The 22,945-nt window shown below is 46.7% G+C and overlaps 1 protein-coding gene across 1 annotated transcript in view; it reads right to left on the minus strand.

Annotated features, from left to right (window-relative positions):
- Positions 1 to 515: 515 nt before the first annotated feature.
- The window catches only part of ARR3 (arrestin 3), a 35,715-nt gene continuing 13,285 nt past the window's right edge, over positions 516 to 22,945 (minus strand). Inside the window, exons 6-16 of the mRNA XM_070758292.1 lie at positions 22,628 to 22,687; positions 15,804 to 15,871; positions 14,335 to 14,470; positions 12,033 to 12,117; positions 10,368 to 10,440; positions 8,477 to 8,614; positions 7,226 to 7,309; positions 6,734 to 6,757; positions 4,700 to 4,752; positions 3,541 to 3,550; positions 516 to 685 (exon numbers count right to left, since the gene is read on the minus strand). Coding sequence (XP_070614393.1) covers positions 598 to 685; positions 3,541 to 3,550; positions 4,700 to 4,752; positions 6,734 to 6,757; positions 7,226 to 7,309; positions 8,477 to 8,614; positions 10,368 to 10,440; positions 12,033 to 12,117; positions 14,335 to 14,470; positions 15,804 to 15,871; positions 22,628 to 22,687 — 819 coding nt within the window. The 3' untranslated portion in view covers positions 516 to 597. The remainder of the gene's footprint in view (positions 686 to 3,540; positions 3,551 to 4,699; positions 4,753 to 6,733; positions 6,758 to 7,225; positions 7,310 to 8,476; positions 8,615 to 10,367; positions 10,441 to 12,032; positions 12,118 to 14,334; positions 14,471 to 15,803; positions 15,872 to 22,627; positions 22,688 to 22,945) is intronic.

Consider the following 22,945-nt stretch of genomic DNA (forward strand, 5'->3'; position numbering starts at 1 on the left):
GGTGTGTGGCTGGCTTTCTCCTTCATGCTTTCAGACTTAGGGGGAAAACTTAGCATTTAGCAATAGCATTTAGACTTATATATACCACTTCATTGTGCTTTTACAGCCCTCTCTAAACAGTTTAGAGCAGTGTTTCCCAACCTTGGCAACTTGAAGATATTTGGACTTCAACTCCCAGAATTCTGGGAGTTGAAGTCCAAATATCTTCAAGTTGCCAAGGTTGGGAAACATTGGTTTAGAGAATCAGCATAATTGCCCCCAACAATCTGGATCCTCATTTGACCCCCTCGGAAGGACAGAAGGCTGAGCCAACTTTGAGCCGGTGGTGAGATTTGAACTGCTGAGCTACAGCTAGCAGTTAGCTGAAGGAGCCTGTAGTGCTGCACTCTAACCACTACGCCACTCCCAAACCTGGGAGTCTTTTTCAAAATGCATTAAACACAGCGGGGGGGGGGGGGGGGAAATAGGCTTAAGAGAAATTACCACTACAAACACGATGCTGTAATATTAAGATAAAATGCACGGAACTCATGAAAATGCCCTAAATAATCCCGGCTTGGAAACGCTTGAGTAGCTCCTATTGATGAGCGTTGAGCATTAGCTTTTTCCGCCTTCCTCCTCCTCCTCACTTTCCCCTTCTCCTCCGAGCTTCTGGCGGGAGAATTCCTCAACCATAACTTCGTCGCTGAAAATCACAGGGAAAACGAAAGCCGGGTTTCAAAATGAGAGTCCAAGCTTCGATCGGAGAGAGCGTCTGGTCTTGGGTTCAAACCCTCATTCCCTCCTCAGCTCTTCGGCACAGGAAAGGTTAGCAATAGTAATAGCATTTAGACTTATATGCCACTCCACAGTGCTTTTACAGCCTTCCTTAAGTGGTTTACAGAGTCAGCCTCTTGCCCCCAACAATCTGGGTCCTCATTTGACCCACCTCGGAAGGATGGAGGGCTGAGTCAACCTCGAGCCGGTGGTGGGATTTGAACTACTGAACTACAGCTAGCAGTTAGCTGAAGTAGCTTGCAGTGCTGCACTCTAACCACTGCGCCACCCTGGCATTTTCCAGGACTGGGGGGTTGAATAGTACTTCCCACCCAGCCCAGAGTTCCAAATACTGCCAGGTTTGATGAGACTGGAACGAAGCAGAGCCGAAAGGGCCAGTTCTTGGAGTTTTGGGGCACCTGGGGTCTGAAGGGGTGGGGGCTCCTTGGCTGTTCTCCCAGATGGGCAGGAGGGAGGCCAGGGAAGAGTGGGGCAGAACACAACAAGCCAACCCACCAGGCTAAAGAAGATATGGGACCACCACAAGGGATGGGAGAGGAAACCACTACAGTGGTACCTCTACCTAAGAACACCTCTACTTATGAACTTTTCTAGATAAGAACCGGGTGCTCAAGATTTTTTTGCCTCTTCTCAAGAACCATTTTCCACTTACAAACCCAAACCTCCAAAACTGTAACTGGAAAAGGCAGGGAGAAGCCTCCATGGGGCCTCTCTAGGAATCTCCTGGTCGGAAACAGGGCCGGAAAAGGTGAGGAGAAGCGTCCGTGGGGTCTCTCTAGGAATCTCCTGAGAGGAAACAGGCCCGGGGAATAAAGGGAGAAGCCTCCGTGGGGCCTCTCTAAGAATCTCCTGGTAGGAAACAGGGCCGGAAAAGGTGGGGAGAAGCCTCCGTGGGGCCTCTCTAGGAATCTCCTGGTAGGAAACAGGGCCGGAAAAGGTGGGGAGAAGCCTCTGTGGGGCCGCTCTAGGAATCTCCTGGGGGAAAACAGGGCCTCCACCCTCCCTGTGGTTTCCCCAATCGCACGCATTATTTGCTTTTACATTGATTCCTATGGGAAAAATTGCTTCTTCTTACAAACATTTCTACTTAAGAACCTGGTCACGGAACGAATTAAGTTCATAAGTACAGGTACCACTGTATTAATATTGGTTCAAAACAGAACAGTTTCAGATATTCATTCAAAATGTAAAAATATATAAATAGGATTTGGGGGGGATGATGGGTTTGTCCAAAGCAGTGTTTCTGAACTTGAAGATGGGAGGACTTCAACGTCCAGAATCTCCCAGACAACAATGGGGAATTCTGGGAATTAACGTTCACCCATCTTCAAGTTCCCAAGGCTGAGAAATTCTGGTTTAAAAACTAGCTGATAAAAAAGTGCAACAAGATCCCCACATTTTTCTTACAGAGAAACACAACAGTAAACCTGAATCAGATCAAACACTTGTAAGAGTTCATATTAAGACTTACAAAGTGGAACTCAAGGTGGCAAGATGCGCGTATCATGCCGCCTTGATTGCATCAGTGGAATCCCGCCCGGCCGCCCTGTTCAGGGTAACCCGCTCCCTTCTTAATCAGGGGGGAGTTGGGAAGCCCTTGCAGGGTAGTGCCAAGGAGTTTAACTCGTTTTTTGCTGATATAGTCACTCAGATTCGGACGGACCTCGACTCCGATTGGGTAGCAGTGTCGGATGACAACGAGTCAGTCGAAGTGACTGGGGCCCGTCCTTGTCCATCTGTCTGGGAGGAGTTTGACCTGGTGACACCTGATGAAGTGGACAAGGCCATTGGAGCTGTGAGTTCTGCTACCTGTTTGCTGGATCCATGTCCCTCCTGGCTGGTTTCAGCCAGCAGGGATGTGACACGGAGCTGGGTCCAGGAGACTATCAACGCTTTTTTGAGGGGGTCTTTTCCGGCTCCCTACAAGGAAGCACTTGTGCGCCCCCTCCTCAAGAAGCCTTCCCTGGACTCAGCCGTTTTTAACAACTATCGTCCAGTCTCCAACCTTCCCTTTATTGGGAAGGTTGTTGAGAAGGTGGTGGCGCTCCAACTCCAGCGGTCTTTGGAAGACGCCGATTATCTAGGCCCCCAATAGTCAGGATTCAGGCCCAGCTACAGCACGGAAACTGGTTTGGTCACGCTGATGGATGATCTCTGGCGGACCCGGGACAGGGGCTTGTCCTCTGTCCTGGTGCTTCTTGACCTCTCAACAGCTTTCGATACCATTGACTATGGTATCCTTCTGCGCCGGCTGGAGGGGTTGGGAGTGGGAGGCACTGTTCAATGGTTCCCCTCCTACCTCTCCAGTCGGTCGCAGTCAGTGTTAGTGGGGGGTCAGAGGTCGACCTCTAGGTTACTCCCTTGTGGGGTGCCTCAGGGGTCGGTCCTCTCCCCCCTGCTATTCAATATCTACATTGAACTGCTGGGTGAGTTCATCCAGGGGCATGGGGTGAGGTATCATCAGTACGCTGATGATACCCAGCTGTACATCTCCACCCCATGTCCAGTCAACGAAGCAGTGGAAGTGATGTGCCAGTGCCTGGAGGCTGTTGGGGTCTGGATGGGTATCAACAGACTCAAACTCAACCCTGACAAGACGGAGTGGCTGTGGGTTTTGCCTCCCAAGGCCACTCCCACCTGGTCACATGGCCGGCAAGCCCTTCCTACCCAATCACATGACCATTAAGCCACACCCACAAAATAAACCACACCCACAGTAAAAAATTTGGCTGCCCATCACTGGTGGGGCCCTTCTTTTCTTACCTCGATATTGCTGTCAGTCAGGCGGAAGATGAAAGAGAAACAAATGCGCCATTTAGTCATAGTAATCACGACAATGTTATCCAAGATAAAATCCATCTATTAGCTGGCCATGTGCAACACACACAGAGATAGACAGACAGACAGACAGCAGGCAGGTCCAACTTCTCCAGCCAGCCTTACAGATACTTAAAACCCAACTCAACCTTCAGCCTGGTGCAGCCCTCCAACTGATGGGATTTGCCCCTCACAAAACCACTCTCGTCAGTGGGGCAGGAGGCAAAAAACAAAGGAGATTATTCAAGGAATTCCACCTTTTGCTAGGGCTTACAAGGCCTGGTACTTCCCCAGCATTGGGCTCAGGCAGTTAGATGCACTCGCTAGTTCTTGACAGGTGTGTGGGTTGTATATTTTGTTTGTTGAAGGTTTGGTTGATGGGGGGCTGGGTATTGTTGTTTATTTTTGGGTGCTGGGGTCAGAACCATTCCATTCTGGAGCATCAATGGCGCCATTTAAATATGTGCGTTCAGTTTCCCTCCCACGGCACCAAAATGATCAGACTTCCTGGGGGGGGAGTTGACTGAGTGAGGGCTGCGCATTGAATCAGGAAGGGTCCAGCGGTTGGAAAGCCAGGCTTGGGAGAAGAATCCGCGTGCGATTTCGCTCCCTGCCCAGGTGCAGTAGCAGAATTGCGCTGGACTCCGCTGGCAGTCAGAACCATGGGGGCGAGCACACGTCACCCTCCCACCATAGCCGCCCACTCTGCCCCCGGGACAGGCAGGCCGGCCTCTGAGAAGGTGGGGAAGGAAGAGAAACCCCGGAGGGAGGAGAGGGAGGCGATGGGCTGCCAACCAGACGAGGAGGGAAATATCTTGCGGGGCTGCCCTGGCGGAAAGAAAAGAAAACCTACGACCACAAATTGAGCCCAACACTTTGGTTGCTAAGCAAGAACGTTGTTGAGTGAGTTTCACCACCACATTTTAAAGTTTAGCACGCCCACCTGGCCACCTGACCACCAAACTATGCCCACTTGAAGCCACGCCCACCCAACAGGCAAACCACGCCCACAAAATAAGCCACACCCACAGAAACCATAGGGGGAAATTTTGTCTTGAGACAGCAAAGCGGGAGGGTGGGGGGGGGCTTCCTAGGCAAGACTTACTTTCCGGGGGCTTAGGGTGCATCAGAGTAACCGGCATCTCAACAGAGACATCACTGGAAAGGAAACCACATCGGTTTATTCAAAGGAGACGCAGAATTTTTCTTTCATGCAAAATTCATTTCTGTTTTTACATATGCATTCGTTGTGTTGAACTGGTTGTTAACTGGTTGATCTTATGACCCTGGGCCACATACAAAGAGAGTAAGAAGAAACCCAATCATAAAGGATCGGGTTTCTTTTAAAAATGACATATACTACAGAAATAGAGATGCTTGGAGGAAACCCCATTGACCAATCAGCTGGGGCCTAAGAAAGGTTGGGAGGAAACGGCTTCTGCAGCTGCCTTCCACCCCTGAGGGGCACCTTATGCCATCATGGGGAGAAACAAAGAAAGAGAAAGAGACACAGAGACAGACAGACAGAGAAAGAGAGAGAGAAAGAAAGAAATAGCCGCCCCAAGTCCACAGAGAGGGGCGGCATACAAATCCAATAAAGGAAGGACGGACGGAACGACGGAGGGAGGGGGGAAGGGAGAGAGAAAGAAAGAGAGAGAAAGAAAGAAAGAGACAGAAAGAGAGAGACACAGAGAGAGAGAGAGAGAGAGAGAGAGAGAAAGAGACAGAAAGAGAGAGAGAGAGAAAGAAAAAGAAAGAAAGAAAGAAAGAAAGAAAGAAAGAAAGAAAGCTGGATGAAAAGGGGTTCTTCAGAAGTGTCAGGCTGCCTAGACTCACCCAAATGACATTAAGAGTTTCTGACATATTTTTACTTTCACTTCACTTCATGTATTCATCAGCTCCACAAAATTAGACCACTTTTATTCTTATATTTTTGAGCCTTCCCCTTTCTCTTAAGACTCATAGGCGCAACGTATGTCGCATACTTTGCTTCCTTATACTCTATACATTGACTCTTTTTATTCTACGTTGCCCTTTTGCCTAGGCTGTGGTTGCCAGCAAGCGGCCCACAGAGACTGAACTGCTATCTGTCAGACATAGTGCAGCGTCTCCTGCTTGGGCAAAGGGTTGGACTAGATGACCTACAAGGTCCCTTCCAGCTCTGTGAATCTGTAATCTGTCCAAAAAAAAAAAGTCTGGGGCTTTGACTGCCTGGTTATACTTACCAACTTGATTTTTTTGATTCCCTTCCAGCCATCCTATATCTGGTCAACCGAGCCTTTCACATCCACTCTTTAATAAGAGCAAACTCTACACAAGGTTGTCAGGCATAGCAATCCTGGGTGATATTTCATTGTAGCACCATATAAGGTGAAAAGGAGAATGTAAGCATTCTAATGCTGAGGCATTGTGTGTGAACTGCAACCTGATTGGGCCAGAGTATTATAAGATGCAAATCAACTTCACCATTCTCTTGTAGTCGTTTGCTGTTGATGGTGGTTGTTAGTTGGCTGGCTGGAGCAGTTTGAGCGTGAGTAATAGTAATAGTGATACGAAGAAACCTGGATTAGTTTAGTATCTACTAGAAACCTGGATTGATTTTGTGTCAACTTGTAACCTGGATTGGTTGAATATCTACTTGTAAGTAAGCTGAATATAGCTGATGTAAACTTCATGTAAATAGAAAACTGAAGATATTTTTCACTGAAGATTAAACTACTGTTTTATACAAACGTGCCTTCATTCATTTATTTATCTGGTTCATTAAATTGCCACAGTATATTCTGATATTTTATCTAGTCCTCCTGCGTTATTCTGCTTATATATATCCGGACAAAGGTCACCGCCCTTAACTGCCTCTATCCCACGGGTGGTACTTCCTGGTAATGGTGAGGGCAGGAATGGCACGCTTTGGTACATTCTGACCAGGAATCACAGCCCAAATTTTTCACACTCTTCTATGCAAGCACAATCTCTGATTCTAAGGACTACCTTGAAAGACGGCAGCTTACTGGCCTTCTGGTTAAGTGTGGCAGCGGGATGGCACTCCCTCAAGAGCCCAATCCATAAAGCTTAAGCCAGGCATCTTTCAAAACAACTGGGAATAAACTGAGTTAGTGATCAAACAATCTATACTCACCTTGATGTGAGATCTCCCAGGATGCTGTGGAAAGAAACATAGAAGATTGATGGCAGAAAAAACACCTCCTGGTCCATCTAGTCTCCCCTTATACTATTTCCTGCATTTTATCTTAGGTTGGATCTATGTTTATCCCAGGCCGTTTCCTCCGCTTCCACCCAGGTGGGTGGGCATAGGATGGCCTTGAACCCCTCGAAAGAATGCTTTGTGGCTGGACCTGTTCTCTCATGAAAATCACCCCTCCCAAGTTCCCATAGACATCAGGCCTTAATTTATCACCAATTACTGCAGCGGCTTGACACAAGAACCTGCCAGGAATCCAGGTAATGGCCTAAGTCACGGAAACTCCCCCCTACTCCCCCCCCCCCATGGCTAGGCATGTCCCAATGTCAACTGGGGCTGAGTTCCTCGAGGAAAAGTGCTGGGGGGGCAGAAGGAGAAAAAGTCACTGGGGCAGAATCCGAAGGGGTACTTCTGGGGAAAAAGACTCACCCTCCTCTTGATACCACCAAGGTGACTTTCACTTTGTAGGAAACCAGGATGCCCAGAACTTCTTTGTCCATCCCAGGCCTCAGGCTAAGAAAAAATAAAAACTTATATACCGCTTCACAGTGCTTTTACAGCCCTCTCTAAATGCTTTACAGAATCAATCTCAACAATCTGGTAGGTAGGTAGGTAGGTAGGTAGGTAGGTAAGGAAGGAAGGAAGGAAGGAAGGAAGGAAGGAAGGAAGGAAGGAAGGAAGGAAGGAAGAGCAATAGCATTTAGACTTATATACCGCTTCCTAGTGAACCCCTCTCTAAGCAGTTTACAGAGTGTCAGCATTTTGCTCCCAACAATCTGGATCCTCATTTTGCTGACCTTGGAAGGATGGAAGGCTGAGTCAACCTTGACCCTATTGAGAATCCATCTGCCAAACTTTATTTATTTTATTTATCTATTTTTGTCAAGTACATATTGGCGGTATGCAAAGATATAATAATATTCCTTTACATGATACTAGTAAAAAAGAAACATTAGGACAGGTGACGGAAGGCATGCTGGTGCACTTATGCACACCCCTCACTGGCCCCTTAAGAATCGGGAGAGGTCAACAGTGGATAGTCTAAGGGTAAAGTTTTGGGGGTTAGGAGATGATACTAGAGAGTCTGATAATGAGTTCCATGCTGGTGTGGGCTGCTCCCAGGATGGGAGGGGGGACACACAGTGGGGTAGCGAAAATGGAGCTCCACCCCAGAATTTGCACTGAAAGATGTTGAAAGAAAATGCATGAGCCACACCCACAGTGTGGTAGTAAAAATTTTGGTAGCCCTTCACTGGCTCCATGCATCAACTACTTGGTTACTAAAGTCGTATTTCCTGCAGTCGAGTTTGGAGTATTATTATTACTATTATTATTATTATTATTATTATTATTATTATTATTATTATTATTATTATTATTAATTAGATTTGTATGCCGCCTCTCTCCGGAGACTAGGAGCGGAGTTTACATTAAGTTTGTATCTATTGTGTGCTCGTTTGTTGTTGTGGTTGAAGCTGAAGTAGTCATTCATAGGAAGGATGTTGTAGCAGATGATTTTATGGGCTGTGCTCAGGTCGTGTTTAAGGCGACATAGTTCTAAACTTTCTAAACACTGACTGCTGGCAGTACTGCATTCCAACCACTGTGCCACCGAGGCTCTTTATAGACGTTGGAAGAGCTGGGCAGGGAGGGAGGGAGGGAGAAGACATTTCCTCTTACATGGTGGTGGAAGCCAGGTTGGTGTCCTCGTGTCTCAGCTTGCCATCCAGAGCCAAACCACGCTTCTCGCGATTCTTGGCCAACGAGGGAGTCACCTCAAACGTTTTGGAGAAAGTGGAGTTTGCAGCCACGTTCTCCCTAGAGGGGAAAAAGAGAAGGTCAGTGGGTGGACTAGAGAGAAGCAGGTGGGCCCTGCAGATGCTCGTGAAAACTTCGAGCTCCGCACCAATGGAGAAAATAGTTTTTTCCCAGAAGAGAAATAGAGGGATTCCTGAATTCACTGGAATTCATCAAAATCAAGCAATTTCCTGATTACTTTAGCTTCTGAGTGATCAGATCACCTAAACAGCCATTTCCTCAATTTTTTTCAGGGGGATGAAATGCATTCCAAACTCCCCTTCCTCAATTCAGGAATGACCTTTTCCCTTGTCGAGGGCTTTCATATCTCCATACGACATACAACTACACTGCTCAAAAAAATAAAGGGAACACTTAAACAACACAATACAACTCCAAGTCAATCAAACTTCTGTGAAATCAAACTGTCCGCTTAGGAAGCAACACGGATGGACCATCAATTTCACACGCTGCTTTATACATTGGACTTTGTACAGAACAAAGTATTCAATGAGAATATTTCATTCATTCAGATCTAGGACATGTTGTTTGAGTGTTCCCTTTATTTATTTATTTTGAGCAGTATATAAAGATTCAATTTTCAAAAACAAATTAAAACATGAATAAAACACATGCCGCATTTTTCGGAGTATAAGATGAACCTTCCTCCCTCCCACCCCCAAAAAAAGATAATTAAGGTGAACTTATACTGCATATGTAGCTTTTAGTAAGGTTTTTTCCGGTGCTAACGAGTGATCTTTTAAGCCAAGCCATCTTCCCTTTGCCTGCTTTTTTCACAGCTGCTCCCTCGGACAATCAGCTGGGCTTTTTTCAGCCCTAACAAAGTGCTAAACATGCTTTGCTAGCAAGCGATCTCCCCTTTGCCTGCTTTTCTCATTGTTTCTCTCTCTGAAGAGAGAGAGAGAGAAAGAGAAAGAGAGAAGTAAAATATTTTAGAAACTGTTTATTTATTTATTTATTATATTTATTATTTATTAATTGGACCTTTATGCCATCCCTCTCCAAGGACTCGGGGCAGCTCACAACATATAATAAAAGAATACATAACATTTCGGGTCCAATTAATTAAATATATAATCTAAAACTAAAAACCCTACAAAACCAGTCATTCTCATTCAATCAGTTTCTCTCAGTCCATTCATGGCCAGGGGGCAAGAATCTAATGGCCCCAGGCCTGGTGACTTAAGTGAGTCTTGAGACTCTTGCGGAAGGCAAGGAGGGTGGGAGGAATACGGATCTCCAGGGGGAACTGATTCCAGAGGGCCGGGGCCTCCACAGAGAAGGCTCTTCCCCTAGGCCCCGCCAACCGACATTGTCTAGCTCAGTGTTGCTGGCTGGGGAATTCTGGGAGTTGAAGTCCAGATATCTTCAAGTTGCCAAGGTTGGGAAACACTGGTCTAGCTGACGGGACCTGGAGAAGGTCGACTCTGTGGGACCTAACTGATCGCTGGGATTCATGCGGCAGGAGGCAGTCCCGCAACCCCAACCAAGGGATAAACCAGCAACCTAATGTGCTGAAGCTGACCAGACTAAGGACTAAACCAGATGAATACCTGGTAGGCAGATTATTTTTTTCTCTGTTTTCCTCCCCCAAAACAAAGGTTCATCTTATACTCTGAACCATGTTTCGGGGCAAAGCAGAAGACAATGAGAAATGCTCTGCTTACACCCAATGCCCCATGAGAACGTTCTACTGAGACTAGACCACCCGTCCTTCTCCTCGACTCCCACCGACCAAAAACAGGCCACTTACACAAATTCCTCTGAGCAAACCATCTTCGTATAGTTATCCAGGGAATAGAGAACCACATCTGTGATCTGATCAACTGAAGAGAGAGAGAGACATACAGACAGAGAGACAGAGAGAGAATAGCAGTGGTCACCCTCTAAAGTTGTAGGGAATGGGAGATTTTACACAGATATTACAAGTTTATCAAACATGCAGATGGAAATATGTCCCTAATACTAGTTTAATATTTCAGAGTAAAAGAATAACAGAGTTGGAAAGGACCTTGGTGAACTTCTAGTCCAATCCTCTGCTCAGGCAGAAGATCCTATACCAGTGATGGTGAACCTTTTTTTGCTCAGGTGCCAAAAGGGTGCTCTGATAGGCTTGCTGGGTCCATTTTTCGCCATGCACAGGCTTTCCAGATAACCCCCACTCAGTTAAAGACCTCGGAATACTAACAACAAAAGATTTAAGTGCCAAAGCCCACTGCAACAACATAGCCAAGAAGGCTTCAAGAGTTGTTAATCTAATCCTACATAGCTTCTGCTCTGGCAATCTCACACTACTTACCAGAGCTTACAAAACTTTTGCCAGACCCATCCTCGAATACAGCTAATCTGTTTGGAACCCATATCACATCTCAGACATTAACACCCTCAAAAATGTCCAAAGATACTTCAGCAGAAGAGCCCTTCACTCCTGCACTCAAAATAGAATACCCTACGAGACTAGACTTTCAATCCTGGGCCTAGAAAGCCTAGAACTAAGACGCCTTAAACAAGATCTAAGTATTGCCCACAAGATCATATGCTGCAACGTCCTGCCTGTCGGCGACTACTTCAGCTTCAACCACAACAACACAAGAGCACACAACAGATTTAAACTTAATATTAACCGCTCCAAACTTGACTGTAAAAAATATGATTTCAGTAACCGAGTTGTCGAAGCGTGGAACTCATTACCGGACTCCATAGTGTCATCCCCAAACCCCCAACACTTTACCCTTAGATTATCTACGGCTGACCTATCCAGATTCCTAAGAGGTCAGTAAGGGGCGAGTACAAGTGCACTAGAGTGCCTTCCGTCCCCTGTCCTATTGCTCTCCTATATCTCCTATACCTTTCTTCTATTCCTATATCTCTTCTTCTATTCTTTCATTGATATGTTCTATTACTATATCTTCTTTTCTATTCTTTCTAAGATATATTTTACTATGAGTATCTCCTCTATAACCTTCATCGTGTATTTTTCTATGTGTATATATATTTATCCACTAAAACCCTCATTGTGTATTGGACAAAATAAATAAATAAATAATAAATAAATAAAATAAAATGCCCTCCCTCTGCCCTCCGGAAAATCAGCTTGCCAGCGCACCTATGCGCACTGGAGCTGACATGGGAAAACGCCTCACATGCCCTCAGATATGACTCCGGGTGCCACCTGTGGCATGCATGCCATAGGCTCACCATCATGGTCCGATACCATTCTGGACAAATGACTGCCCAATCTCTTCTTAAAAACCTCCAGCACAGGGTTTCCAACATTCATCGGGTGAGCAACTCAGATGAAGAATTACTGGATGATGCAATTGGTTAAAAGACAAAGGTGGGCGGAGGGTCCAATTGGGCAATAGCTGATTCCACCGTGAAGGGGCTGCTTCCAGAGCTTGTTTAATTTGTCCCTTACCTGATATTTTAATTTTCTTCACAATCTTGCTGGTGGCGTTGTTTATGTCCACATTCACCCCGATTGGGTCCCCATGGTAATATATCTGAAATCACAATAGGTTACTAAAATGAGAAAGAAAATTAATGGAGTGGAGTGGAGTGGAATATATAGAGAAAAGAATGGAATGGAACGGAACAGAACAGAAGTCCTTACTGGACACACAAGGAATTTGTCTTGGTGCAGATGCTCTCAGTGTACATATAAGAAAAGATAAATTCATCAAGAATCATAAGGTACAACACTTAATGATAGTCTAGGTACAAATAAGCAGCCAAATCATTAAGCATCCTCTTCTAACTGCCCTGACTCGGTTGATAAGAGCGGCATAGAAGTCAGATAGACAGACAGACAGATAGATTCTGGAGAGGAGCCCCATTTAGCAAACTGCTCTGCCATCTTTTCTTTTTTTCACTTCTAATCTTTTGAAGTTACACTGTAAACCTATCTACGATCATAGTTCCCTCTAAGCTGAGCAGTGAGCAATCGCTCACTTAAAAATCATCATCAACTCAGAGTTTTCCAAACCTGCCCAGAAGCCGAGAGGGAAAGAGTGAGAGGGAAGGAGAGAGAGAGGAAGAGAGGAAGAGAGAGAAACAGCTAGAAAAAAGAGAGGAAGGAAAAGAGAAAGAAAAAGAATGGGAGTAAGGAAGAGAGAAAGAAAATCAAAATCTAGTTTGAAACTAGCTCAACTATTTAAGTGGCATTTTGATATTGATAGAGTTGCCCTATTATGAGCTCACTGTTATAGACACACAGTACAGTATTTTATTTTGAAATTCTCTGAGGCAAAACAGGGTGGGTTTTTTGTTTGTTTGTTTGTTTGTTTACTTGTTTGTTTGTTTGTTTGTTTATTATTTCTGTGCCGCCCAGTCCTGAAGGGACTGCCGCTCAGACACTATACTTTTCCGCCCACCCCCCAAAAAAATTAGAGGGAACACTGTCTACGATTAGAAGAAATTCAGTCTTAGGAAGACTGTAAATCTGTGAAAAATTCCTGCACTCTGGAAGGTCCTGCAGTTTCAATGAACCAGGAGCCAAGAGCCAAGGTTCCTGCAAGAGTTGGGACTACCAGAACTTCAAGGAGAAAACCTGAGCCTGTCTGCAAGCAGACCGGGCCAGGACCAGAGAATCTAAGAGAGATATCTCCAAACTTGGCAACTTCAAGATCTGTAGACTTCCACTCCCAGAATTCTCCAGCCAGAATTCTGGGAATTGAAGTCCACAAGTCTTAATGTTGCAAGTTTGAGGAGCCCTGATCTAGGACAATTCATCAGGGCCAATTCGCTGTGGGACAATTTTCGGCAGAATAAGAATTACGCCAATATCAAAGAAATGGCACGATATAATCATTAAAGAGAGGATGCCAAAGGAGGGACAAAATGAAATGCGAATAACAACAACAACAACAAAAAAAATTAAATAATAAAAATTAATTGTTGAGTTGTCCTGTGGTGAGTTGGCGAGTTGTCCCATTCCAAGCAGCGAGACCTTCTGCATAACATCATGGAAACATAGAAACATAGAAGATTGATAGCAGAAAAAGACCTCATGGTCCATCTAACCTCAGATTGTGCCCCCTTGTTCTTGTGTTCACTTTCCTATTAAAAACACTTCCCTCCTGAAACTTATTTAACCCTTTAACATATTTAAATGTTTAGATCATCCCCCCCCCCACTTCCCTCCTGTCCTCCAGACTGTACAGATTGATTTCATGAAGTCTTTCCTGATCAGTTTTAGGCTTAAGACCTTCCACCATTCTTGTAGCCCATCTTTGGACCCATTTAATTTGATCCATATTTTTATTTGTTTGTTTGTTTGTTTGTTTGTTTGTTTGTTTGTTTGATTGATTGATTGATTGATTTTTATGCCGCCCTCCTCCTTAGACTCAGGGCAGCTTATAACATGTTAGCAAAAGCACTTTTTAACAGAGCCAGCGTATTGCCCCCACAAGCCGGGTCCTCATTTGACCCACCTCGGAAGGATGGAAGGCTGAGTCAATCTTGAGCCGGTGATGAGATTTGAACCACTGACCTTCAGATCTACAAGACAGCTTCAGTGGCCTGCAGTACAGCACTCTACCTGCTGCGCCACCCCGGCTCATAGGTGATGTCTCCAGAACTGAGCACAGTATTCCAAATGTGGTCTTACCAGTGCTCTATACAGCGGGATCACAATCTCCCTCTTCCTGCTTGTGATACCTCTAGCTATGCAGTTAGAGGTATAACAACATCAACTGAAAAGAGATGCCAGAGCCACTGACCTCCTTGTCCATAGATGCCTCGAGGTGCAGGGGCTTGTCCGACATCATGAACTGCTTGCTGATTTGAGTCTTGGGTGAGGAGCTCGAGAGGGTGGGGGCGAACTGCACCTTCCGGATCACCAGCCGCACAGAGTTCCTGGGAGCAGATGAAACGAGGGTTGAGCACGGCAGAGCCACAATGAGGCCGGGCAGGGAATCCTGCTGAATTTTCTTACAGCTCTTTGAGCTTTGCTGAATTTGTAAACTACACTGCTAAAAAAAAATAAAGGAAACACTTAAATAACACAATATAACTCCAAGTAAATGAAACTTCTGTGAAATCAAACTGTCCACTTAAAAAGCAGCACTGATTGACAATCAACTTCACCTGCTGTTGTGCACATTCAACAAAGTATTCAATGAGAATATTTCATTTATTCAGATCTAGGATGGGTTCTTTGAGTGTTCCCTTTGTTTTTTGGAGCAGAATATTTGCAACCTAATCAGAATGAAAGCGGACAGAAATATTTAACAGGCTACAATACACAATAAAGCAAGTGTCAGGATTCCAAATAGTGTCCAAAACTAAATCAGAGTCCAAAGCAAAGAATTCCTTGAAGTTCCAATTTATTAACAGAGCCATGTTGGCACATCTGGAAAAACCCAAATCTGAAATTTATGTGTTTGTTTGTTTGTTTATTGGATTTATATGCCACCCCTCCCCGAGGATTCGGGGTGGCTTACAACTTATAAAAACAACGCAACATCAAAATACAATTAATATTAAAACAGTTAATCTAAAACCCCAACAATATTAAAATCAGTCATTACCATTCACACAACAACCATATGCTACATTTGTTTGGCCAGGGGGCTAGGGTCTAATGACCCCAAGCTTGGCTGCATAAATGAGTCTTGAGACTCTTGCGGAAGGCAAGGAGGGTGGGGGCAGTGGAATCTCTGGGGGGGGAGCAGATTCCAGAGGGCCGGGCCCCCCACAGAGAAGGCTCTTCCCCTAGGCCTCGCCAAGCAACATTGTCTAGTTGACGGGACCTGGAGAAGGCCGACTATGTGGGACCTCACCGGTCGCTGGGACTCATCCCGGGGGTTTCTCCACTCAGTTCAAGCCTTGTCCCCCCACCTCCAAGTCCATCACATTGACCAATTTCCTACTGCCAACTTGGCAGGGTCCACCTATCTCCTTCCGCGCAGGTAGACGAATGCAAAGACAAAGGACAACCTTGACCATCTAGAAAGAATTTGTTATGGCTACATACAGACAGTCCTCATGCAATTCCCCCTCCCAAATTCCCACTGTAAAGAATGAATGTTGAAAGACTATAAAGTGTGGCAGGCCAAAGACCCCAACTAAAATGGCTTCGGCCTGACAGCAAATTTGAATACACAGTCAAAACTTTTGGTCTGGTTAACCATGGAACTGGTTCATGAATGACACACAGAAAATAAAGGTTAAAAAATGGCAGCTTTACTTCTTATGAATTTTCTCTTCTGGGTCTTGAGCACAAAACGCCTTCACCTCAAAATCCACACCACAGGACTGCAGGAGACACAAGAACAGAGGTTACAAAGCGATGAGGGACATATTGGGCCTTTATTTACAATAATAATTAAGAAAGTTTAAAAGAGGGATTTTAGCCTTTTCGGAATTACGCCCTCCCATGTCGTAGAACATTTATTCTATGTTGCCTTTGACATAATGTAGACTGAGTCATAGGACAATGAAAAGCAACCCCAACTGCGGCTTTGCCAGGGTCTGAGGAAGAGGAGATAAGGGATCCCATCCTGAATGGACGGGTAAGAAGGATGCAGGGGAGGCAGGACCAGTTACGGAGGCTCAGGAAGAGGAAGTGAGCACAGCAATACATAGTCTGCACTCCCAGAGAGTATACAAGGGGGAGGAGTTGGAAGGTGCTCTTTGCAAAAAGCCAATATTCATGCCTCCAGAGGAGAAGAGAATGTGAAGAGTTGTTTTTGCCTGGCAAACCTTGCTGCAGTATTGGACATTTATAGGGTTAATATTCTTGTAAGTAGTCTTTGGCTCGAGAATAGGCGTTGATTGCTTACCTGAACGCCTCTTCTCGTACGGTGAGCGGGTACAGCAGTCACATGGGTTGCTCATGTCCAATCCGGTGGAACTGAGCCTAGTGTTAAAAAAGCTTGCCGGATCCGCCCCTTCCCCAGAATTCGCGAATCCATAGACTAGGCTCAGCTGTGAAGCTCTGTAGTGTTCAACTCTCATTGTTAGAGGAAGAAAGGTTATAGGAAGGTAAGGAAGACACATACAAGGGCGGGAAGTGACTGCTGTACCCGCTCACCGTACGAGAAGAGGCGTTCAAGTAAGCAATCAACGCCTATTCTCCGTACTGAAGGAGCGGGTCCAGCAGTCACATGGGACATACCCAATAGATGGTCCCTAGGGTGGGATTAGATTGCTATCGTGTGAGATAACGGATTGGAGTACCCTTCTGCCGAAGGCAGCGTCCGCTGAAGCGTAAGAATCAATCTTGTAGTGCCTGATGAAGGAATTTGGCGAGGCCCAAGTGGCTGCTTTGCAGACCTCCTCCAACGGGGCTTGAGTCGCCCAAGCGGCCGAGGTGGCTGCGCTCCTGGTGGAATGCGCTGTGATGTTCCTTGGAACTGAGAGGGAGGCCGACTCATAGGCCTTAGATATAGTCCCTCTGATCCAACGGCCTATTACTGTTGAAGACACTTTGGCACCCATGACTCTGGGGTGATAGGCTATAAAAAGTGCTTCTGACCTCCGAAAGGGTCCTGTGCGTTGGATATAGATTCTCAGCGCTCTAATGAGATCCAGGGTGTGCCATCTAATTGCCAAGGGATGGTCTCGTTGGAGGCAGAAGGAGGGTAGGACAATATCCTGAGTTCTGTGGAACATGGAACTGACCTTGGGTAAGAAGGTGGGGTCCAGTCGCAAGACTACCTTGTCCTGATGAAATTGACAAAGGTCCTGCCTGATTGAGAGGGCCGCCAGCTCCGAAATGCGTCGGGCAGAGGTAATAGCCACCAGGAATGCTACTTTAAAGGATAGGTATCTGAGGGACGCCGATTTTAGGGGTTCGTATGGTGCCTGCGTGAGGGAATGGAGAACCCGTGGCAAATCCCAGGATGGATACCTGTGGACCCTGGAAGGTCTGAGGTTGGCTATGCCCTTGAGGAATTCCTGAACTTCTGGGAAGGAGCGGAGAGGCTGTCTGCGGGGGCCCCCTAGGACAGAGGAAATGGCCGCCAGATGACGCCGGAGGGTGCTGGTGGAAAGTCCTTTATGGAAACCTTGCATAAGGAAGGAAATGATTCTGTGTATGGGGATGCACAGGGGAGAGAGGCCTTCCTGTAGACACCACTGGTGAAACTTGGACCACGTGTGGTCGTAGATTCGATTGGTCGAACCCCTTCTGGCCTTTAAAATGACCTCCACTGTATCGGGGTCGTGACCACGCAGTTCTAAGTCTCTCCTGATAACAGCCAGGCGGTGAGGTGGAACCACTCCGGGTCTGGATGGAATAAGGCCCCCTGCCGCAGCATATCCCCCGAAACGGGGAGTCGCCAGGGGTCCTGGACGGACAACTGTTGGAGATCCGCGAACCAGGGCCGGCGGGGCCAATGAGGGGCGATTAAGATTACTCGGGCCCTCTCGGTGAGGACCTTGTGAATCACGTCCGGGAGAATTGGAATTGGAGGGAATGCGTAAAGTAAGCCTGGAGGCCATGGGCTCCGGAGGGCATTGATTGCTTCCGCTCCCGGGGATGGAAATCTGGAAAAGAAGCGAGGGAGTTGGGCGTTCGCATTGGTCGCGAAGAGATCCAGAATTGGTAGGCCGAATCTGAGGCTGATTTGATGGAACAGGTCTTGATGGAGGTTCCACTCTCCTGGGTCTATCGTTGCTCGAGATAGCCAATCCGCCTGGACGTTGAGGCTCCCCGAGATGTGGTCGGCTAGGAGCGACCGAAGATGTTTTTCCGCCCAAAGGCCTAACTTGAGGGCCTCCCTCATGAGGGCCTTGGATCTCGTGCCCCCCTGCCTGCAGATATGGCTTTTTGTGGCAATGTTGTCGGTGAGAATGAGAACGTGCCGGTTGGGAATGCGAGGAGAGAAATGCTTCAGAGCCAGGGAAACGGCTCTTAACTCTAGCCAATTGATTGGCTTGGAAGCTTCCTCCGGGGACCACGTGCCCTGGGCTATCATCCCCTGGGCGTGGGCGCCCCATCCCGATAGACTGGCATCTGTGGTGATGACAAATTGATCCGGGCACCTGAACGGGGATCCTTTGTCCATGGCTGGAGACTTCCACCACTTGAAGGATCTGCGAACAATTGGTGGGACGACAATGCGACGACTTGAGTTGCTGTGCCCCGATCTCTGGAAGGGTAATAGGAGCCACTGTAGTTCCCTAGCATGAAGGCGAGCCCAGGGAATGATGCCTATGCATGACACCATCTTCCCCAAAAGGGAAGACAGGGTTACTATGGATACTGAAGGTTGAGATAAAATGCAAGAAATTAACTCCCCTATACTGAATTTTCTCTCGGGAGAGAGAAAAACCTGGGAGGATTCTGAATTAATAATGGATCCCAGGTGTAAGATGGATGTGGAAGGTTGGAGATGACTTTTATCAAAGTTGATGGAAAATCCATGGTCCTGAAGGACTGACATGGTGACAGAAAGGGCTGTTTTCACTTTCTCTAGGGAGTTCCCATGAATCAAAATATCATCAAGATAACATAAAATGTGAATGGGAGACGCCCGGATATAGGCCGCCAAGGACCCCAAGAGCTTTGTAAAGACCCGAGGGGCCGAGGAAAGGCCAAATGGCATCGCCCTATACTGGAAATGCCTGCCTTGAAAGGAGAAACGTAAAAATTTTCTGTGGCATTTGGCTATAGGAATGTGGAGGTAGGCCTCAGTGAGGTCTAAAGAGACCATGAAATCTCCCGTGTGGATGGCGGCCAAAATAGATGATAAGGAGTGCATCTTAAACTTCCTATATTTGATGAATAGTTTCAGCTTCTTTAAATCCAAAATAGCTCTCCAACCTCCGGAGGATTATGGAACCATAAATAGGATGGAATAAAAACCTAGACCCTTCTGGCCGGAGGGAACCGGTTGAATGGCTCTGATGGACAATAAGTGGGAAATGGCCTCCTCCATACGGTTACAATCTGAGGAGGACCTGGGAGAAGGGCAGGAAATAAAACGTTTCGGGGGGGGAGAAATAAATTCTAAAAGAAGGCCTGTTTGAACAGTGTCAATGACCCAGGGGTCCTTGGAGGTGAGACGCCAATTAGAGGCGAAATGGGCTAGGCGACCACCTATGGGAATTGAGGAAAAATTACCATCTAGGTTTCTTTGAAGCCCTGTTAGAGGACGCTCCCCTTTGGAAGCGAAAACCTCTGCCCCTGGAGTTCCTACCTTGGGAACGAAAGCAGGGGGAATACTGACCTGGAGATCTCTGATAGGAAGCCGCTTGATCTTGCTGACGCCCTGGGCGACGAAAGGACTGCGTTTTGGTAGCCTTTTTGGTGGTTGGACCCAAAACTTTCTTCTTGTCCGTGGTTTCCGTGAGGAGTGGATCCAGAAGATCACCGAAAAGAAGGTCGCGCTTTAAGGGTCCCAGAGATAACTGCCACTTCTGGCGTACTCCCGCTTGCCAAGGGCGAATCCATAGGAGTCTTCTTGCCGTTGTAGAAGCTGCAATAGACTTAGCAGAAAATCTAGTAGATTGTAAAGTGGCATCAGCCACGTACTGAGCAGCTGCAAAGACCTTGTTGAAGTCTTGTTGACCTCTCAAGTCATCGGGAGGAATATGCTGTTGAAGTTGGCGAAGCCACAGAAGCATGGCTCTGGAGAAAAAGGAAGCCGCTGCAGAACTTTTAATGGCCCAGGAATCTGCGGTGAATCCTCTTTTGAGCATTTGTTCAATCCGCTTGTCCTCTGGGCGGAGGACTTCCTCTGCTTCGCCTGGCACAGCAGCTGCCGAGTGAAGGATCTTGACAGGTTCATCCGGTTTAGGAAAGGATAGGAGCTCCTCATAGGAAGAGGAAAGTTTGTACAATTTTCTGTCCTTGGTTGAGGGATTAAGCCCAGAGGCTGGGAAATCCCACTGCTTAAGTAAGGCATCTTTAAACAATTTAGGCATAGGAATTACCTCGTTATCCTCCTGTTCCTCTGTGAAGTAAGGTAAATTCTCCTCCGGGGGATCAGTGGATGTGGAGGCCTGTTTCTCCTGGGCCGCCAATCCCGTAGAAATTCTAGCTTTGAGGAGGAGAGATTTGAACAATTGAGAAGGAAAAATAGTAATTGGAGGAGGAACCTTTATTTGGGATACCTCATCATCTGAGAGGCCTTGAAAGGGATCCTCATCCTCCTCCATATCCTCATATTCGTCCTGAGAGGAATCTGAATCATCCTGAATAGGAGCTCTAACCGCTGGGGAAGAACCCAAGGGGCGGGAGGGACGAGGAGGAGGAGGAGGTAGGGGAAGCTCATTGATGGTAGAGAATTTAGCATCAATGGCCTTGGACAACACAGAAAAGATAGATTGGAATTCAGGAGGTAAACTAGAAATATCAGCAGGAATGGCAGAAGAATCCCTGAAGGCCTGGGAGGATCCTGGCTGGGGGGAATCTTCAATAATATCTGGTTCCTCTGGACCTATTCCCCATAGGTTAGGTTGGGGTCTGTCTAGGTTTGGCTCATCCAGAGATAACACAGGGACCCCAGAAGGAGGCAGACTAGAAGCCTCTGGGGGGTCTTGACTGCTGAGTACTTGGGCCTGTACTTTCAAACGCTTTGCTGATTTGTCATGGATTCTTTGTAGGGCTAGGTCCCTTCTCTTCTCAGCCCTGGTGACCTTGGTCGAGGGGCGGGCCCCTGAAGAAGAGGAGGTCGAGGCCTGGGGGATACTGGTAATCTCATCGCCTGTAGGCCTGGCCTCTCTGGGACCTTTTGTTGTGCCTCTCTTGGGAAAAGTAGCCATAGTCTGACAATTAACAGAAGACCAGGCTGAGCCAAATAACTGAATTATTAGGGAGAAGAATTTCAAAGCCTTCCCAAGAGGAATGGATCCTGCTCCGAGGCCTCGGAGCTGCTGAGACTTGAGGGCAATCTGGGCAAACCCAGAGTTCGTGTCCCCAAATACAGCGTGGCCAGCCTCCCTAAACTTTAATTAAAGTAACCAAGGCACTCTGGTTGGAGGCTTAGCCGGTGGAGAATTAAGCCTGAGCGTCCCAAAGCCCACTCCGGGATCCACGCGGTGGACTGAGGCCTACACGGCTGGCAGGAGGCCAACACGAGAGGCCTAACTTTAAAAAGGGCGCGAAGGCCTTCGCGCCGAAAAATCGCTCCGTAATAGATTCTTAAAGGGGAAGCGATCGACTAAGTCCAGGAGACTAGAACAAGCGTCTCACTCCGCAGGAGGTATTACTTAAGCCCTTTAACATTTTATACAATAATGAATCAATGAATCAATACTTGCACCAAGACCTCCAGGCCAAAGGATTAAAGGAATCCACAAGCGGCAGCGGGGATCGTAAACGGCAAAAACAGCCGGGGGAAAACGAAACCGCAACTTCTCCCAAGGAAAAAAGCCGAGCCACAAACGGCTGGCGCTATTAGTGCAAGTAAATAAATAAGGATAAACAATTCTTACTACTTTTGAAGGAAAAGATCGAAGGGAAGGTGTTAGAATGTTGAACGAGCTATCACAATACAACCGCAGGATATGCGAACTGAGCGAATTCTGGGGAAGGGGCGGATCCGGCAAGCTTTTTTAACACTAGGCTCAGTTCCACCGGATTGGACATGAGCAACCCATGTGACTGCTGGACCCGCTCCTTCAGTACGGAGAAGCACTTGTTTGGGAATTTCTCTTATCAATTTGGCCTCACGTCTGGATTTTGGCAGTTTAAAGATTCTTTGGTCTTCGTTTGTGCAGTTCAACATCCATTGTAAATAGATTCTTGTTCATTTTGAAACGTTTGTGTTTGAGTTTTAATTTTGGGCTAATTACTGGACGGCTGCCATGCAAGACAGAACAATGTGGACCAGTCTGGTTGTCTGCACATCCACGGACCTCCTCCATACTTCCCACTGGTGCTGAACAAAGGGTGACCTTGAATCTTCAAGAAGGAATTTGTTGTGACTAGTATCTTTCCCCCTCATGCAACCACCCCTCCCAATTCCCATGGTACAACTCTAATTGTGGCAAGCCAAAGTCTCTAACTCAAACGATGGCTTCGGCCTGACAGTGGAATCCCAACACAAAGCTGCCACCCACCTTTCCAGAGTCTTCCTCTCCCGGCTGCAGAGTGATGGAACAGGGCAGATTGGTTGCCATCTATGGGAACAAAAAACCAAATGCAATAAGCATCCCGAAGAGAGAGTTCCAGAAATGATGACACACAGAGCTACTCTCATCCTGTAAATCCAAGAAGTACCAGAGACTTCCAGCGTAATAATCTTCCCTAATCTATGTGTCACTGTCATATCACTGCAATAATCTTCCCTATTCTAATTGTTTTCACTGCTAAATGCAGTCCCATAATCTTCCCTAATCTATATATTTCCCTAATCTATATATTATCCCTAATTATAA

Source organism: Erythrolamprus reginae, chromosome 8 (genome assembly GCF_031021105.1).
Source record: "Erythrolamprus reginae isolate rEryReg1 chromosome 8, rEryReg1.hap1, whole genome shotgun sequence".
Lineage (NCBI taxonomy): Eukaryota > Metazoa > Chordata > Lepidosauria > Squamata > Dipsadidae > Erythrolamprus > Erythrolamprus reginae.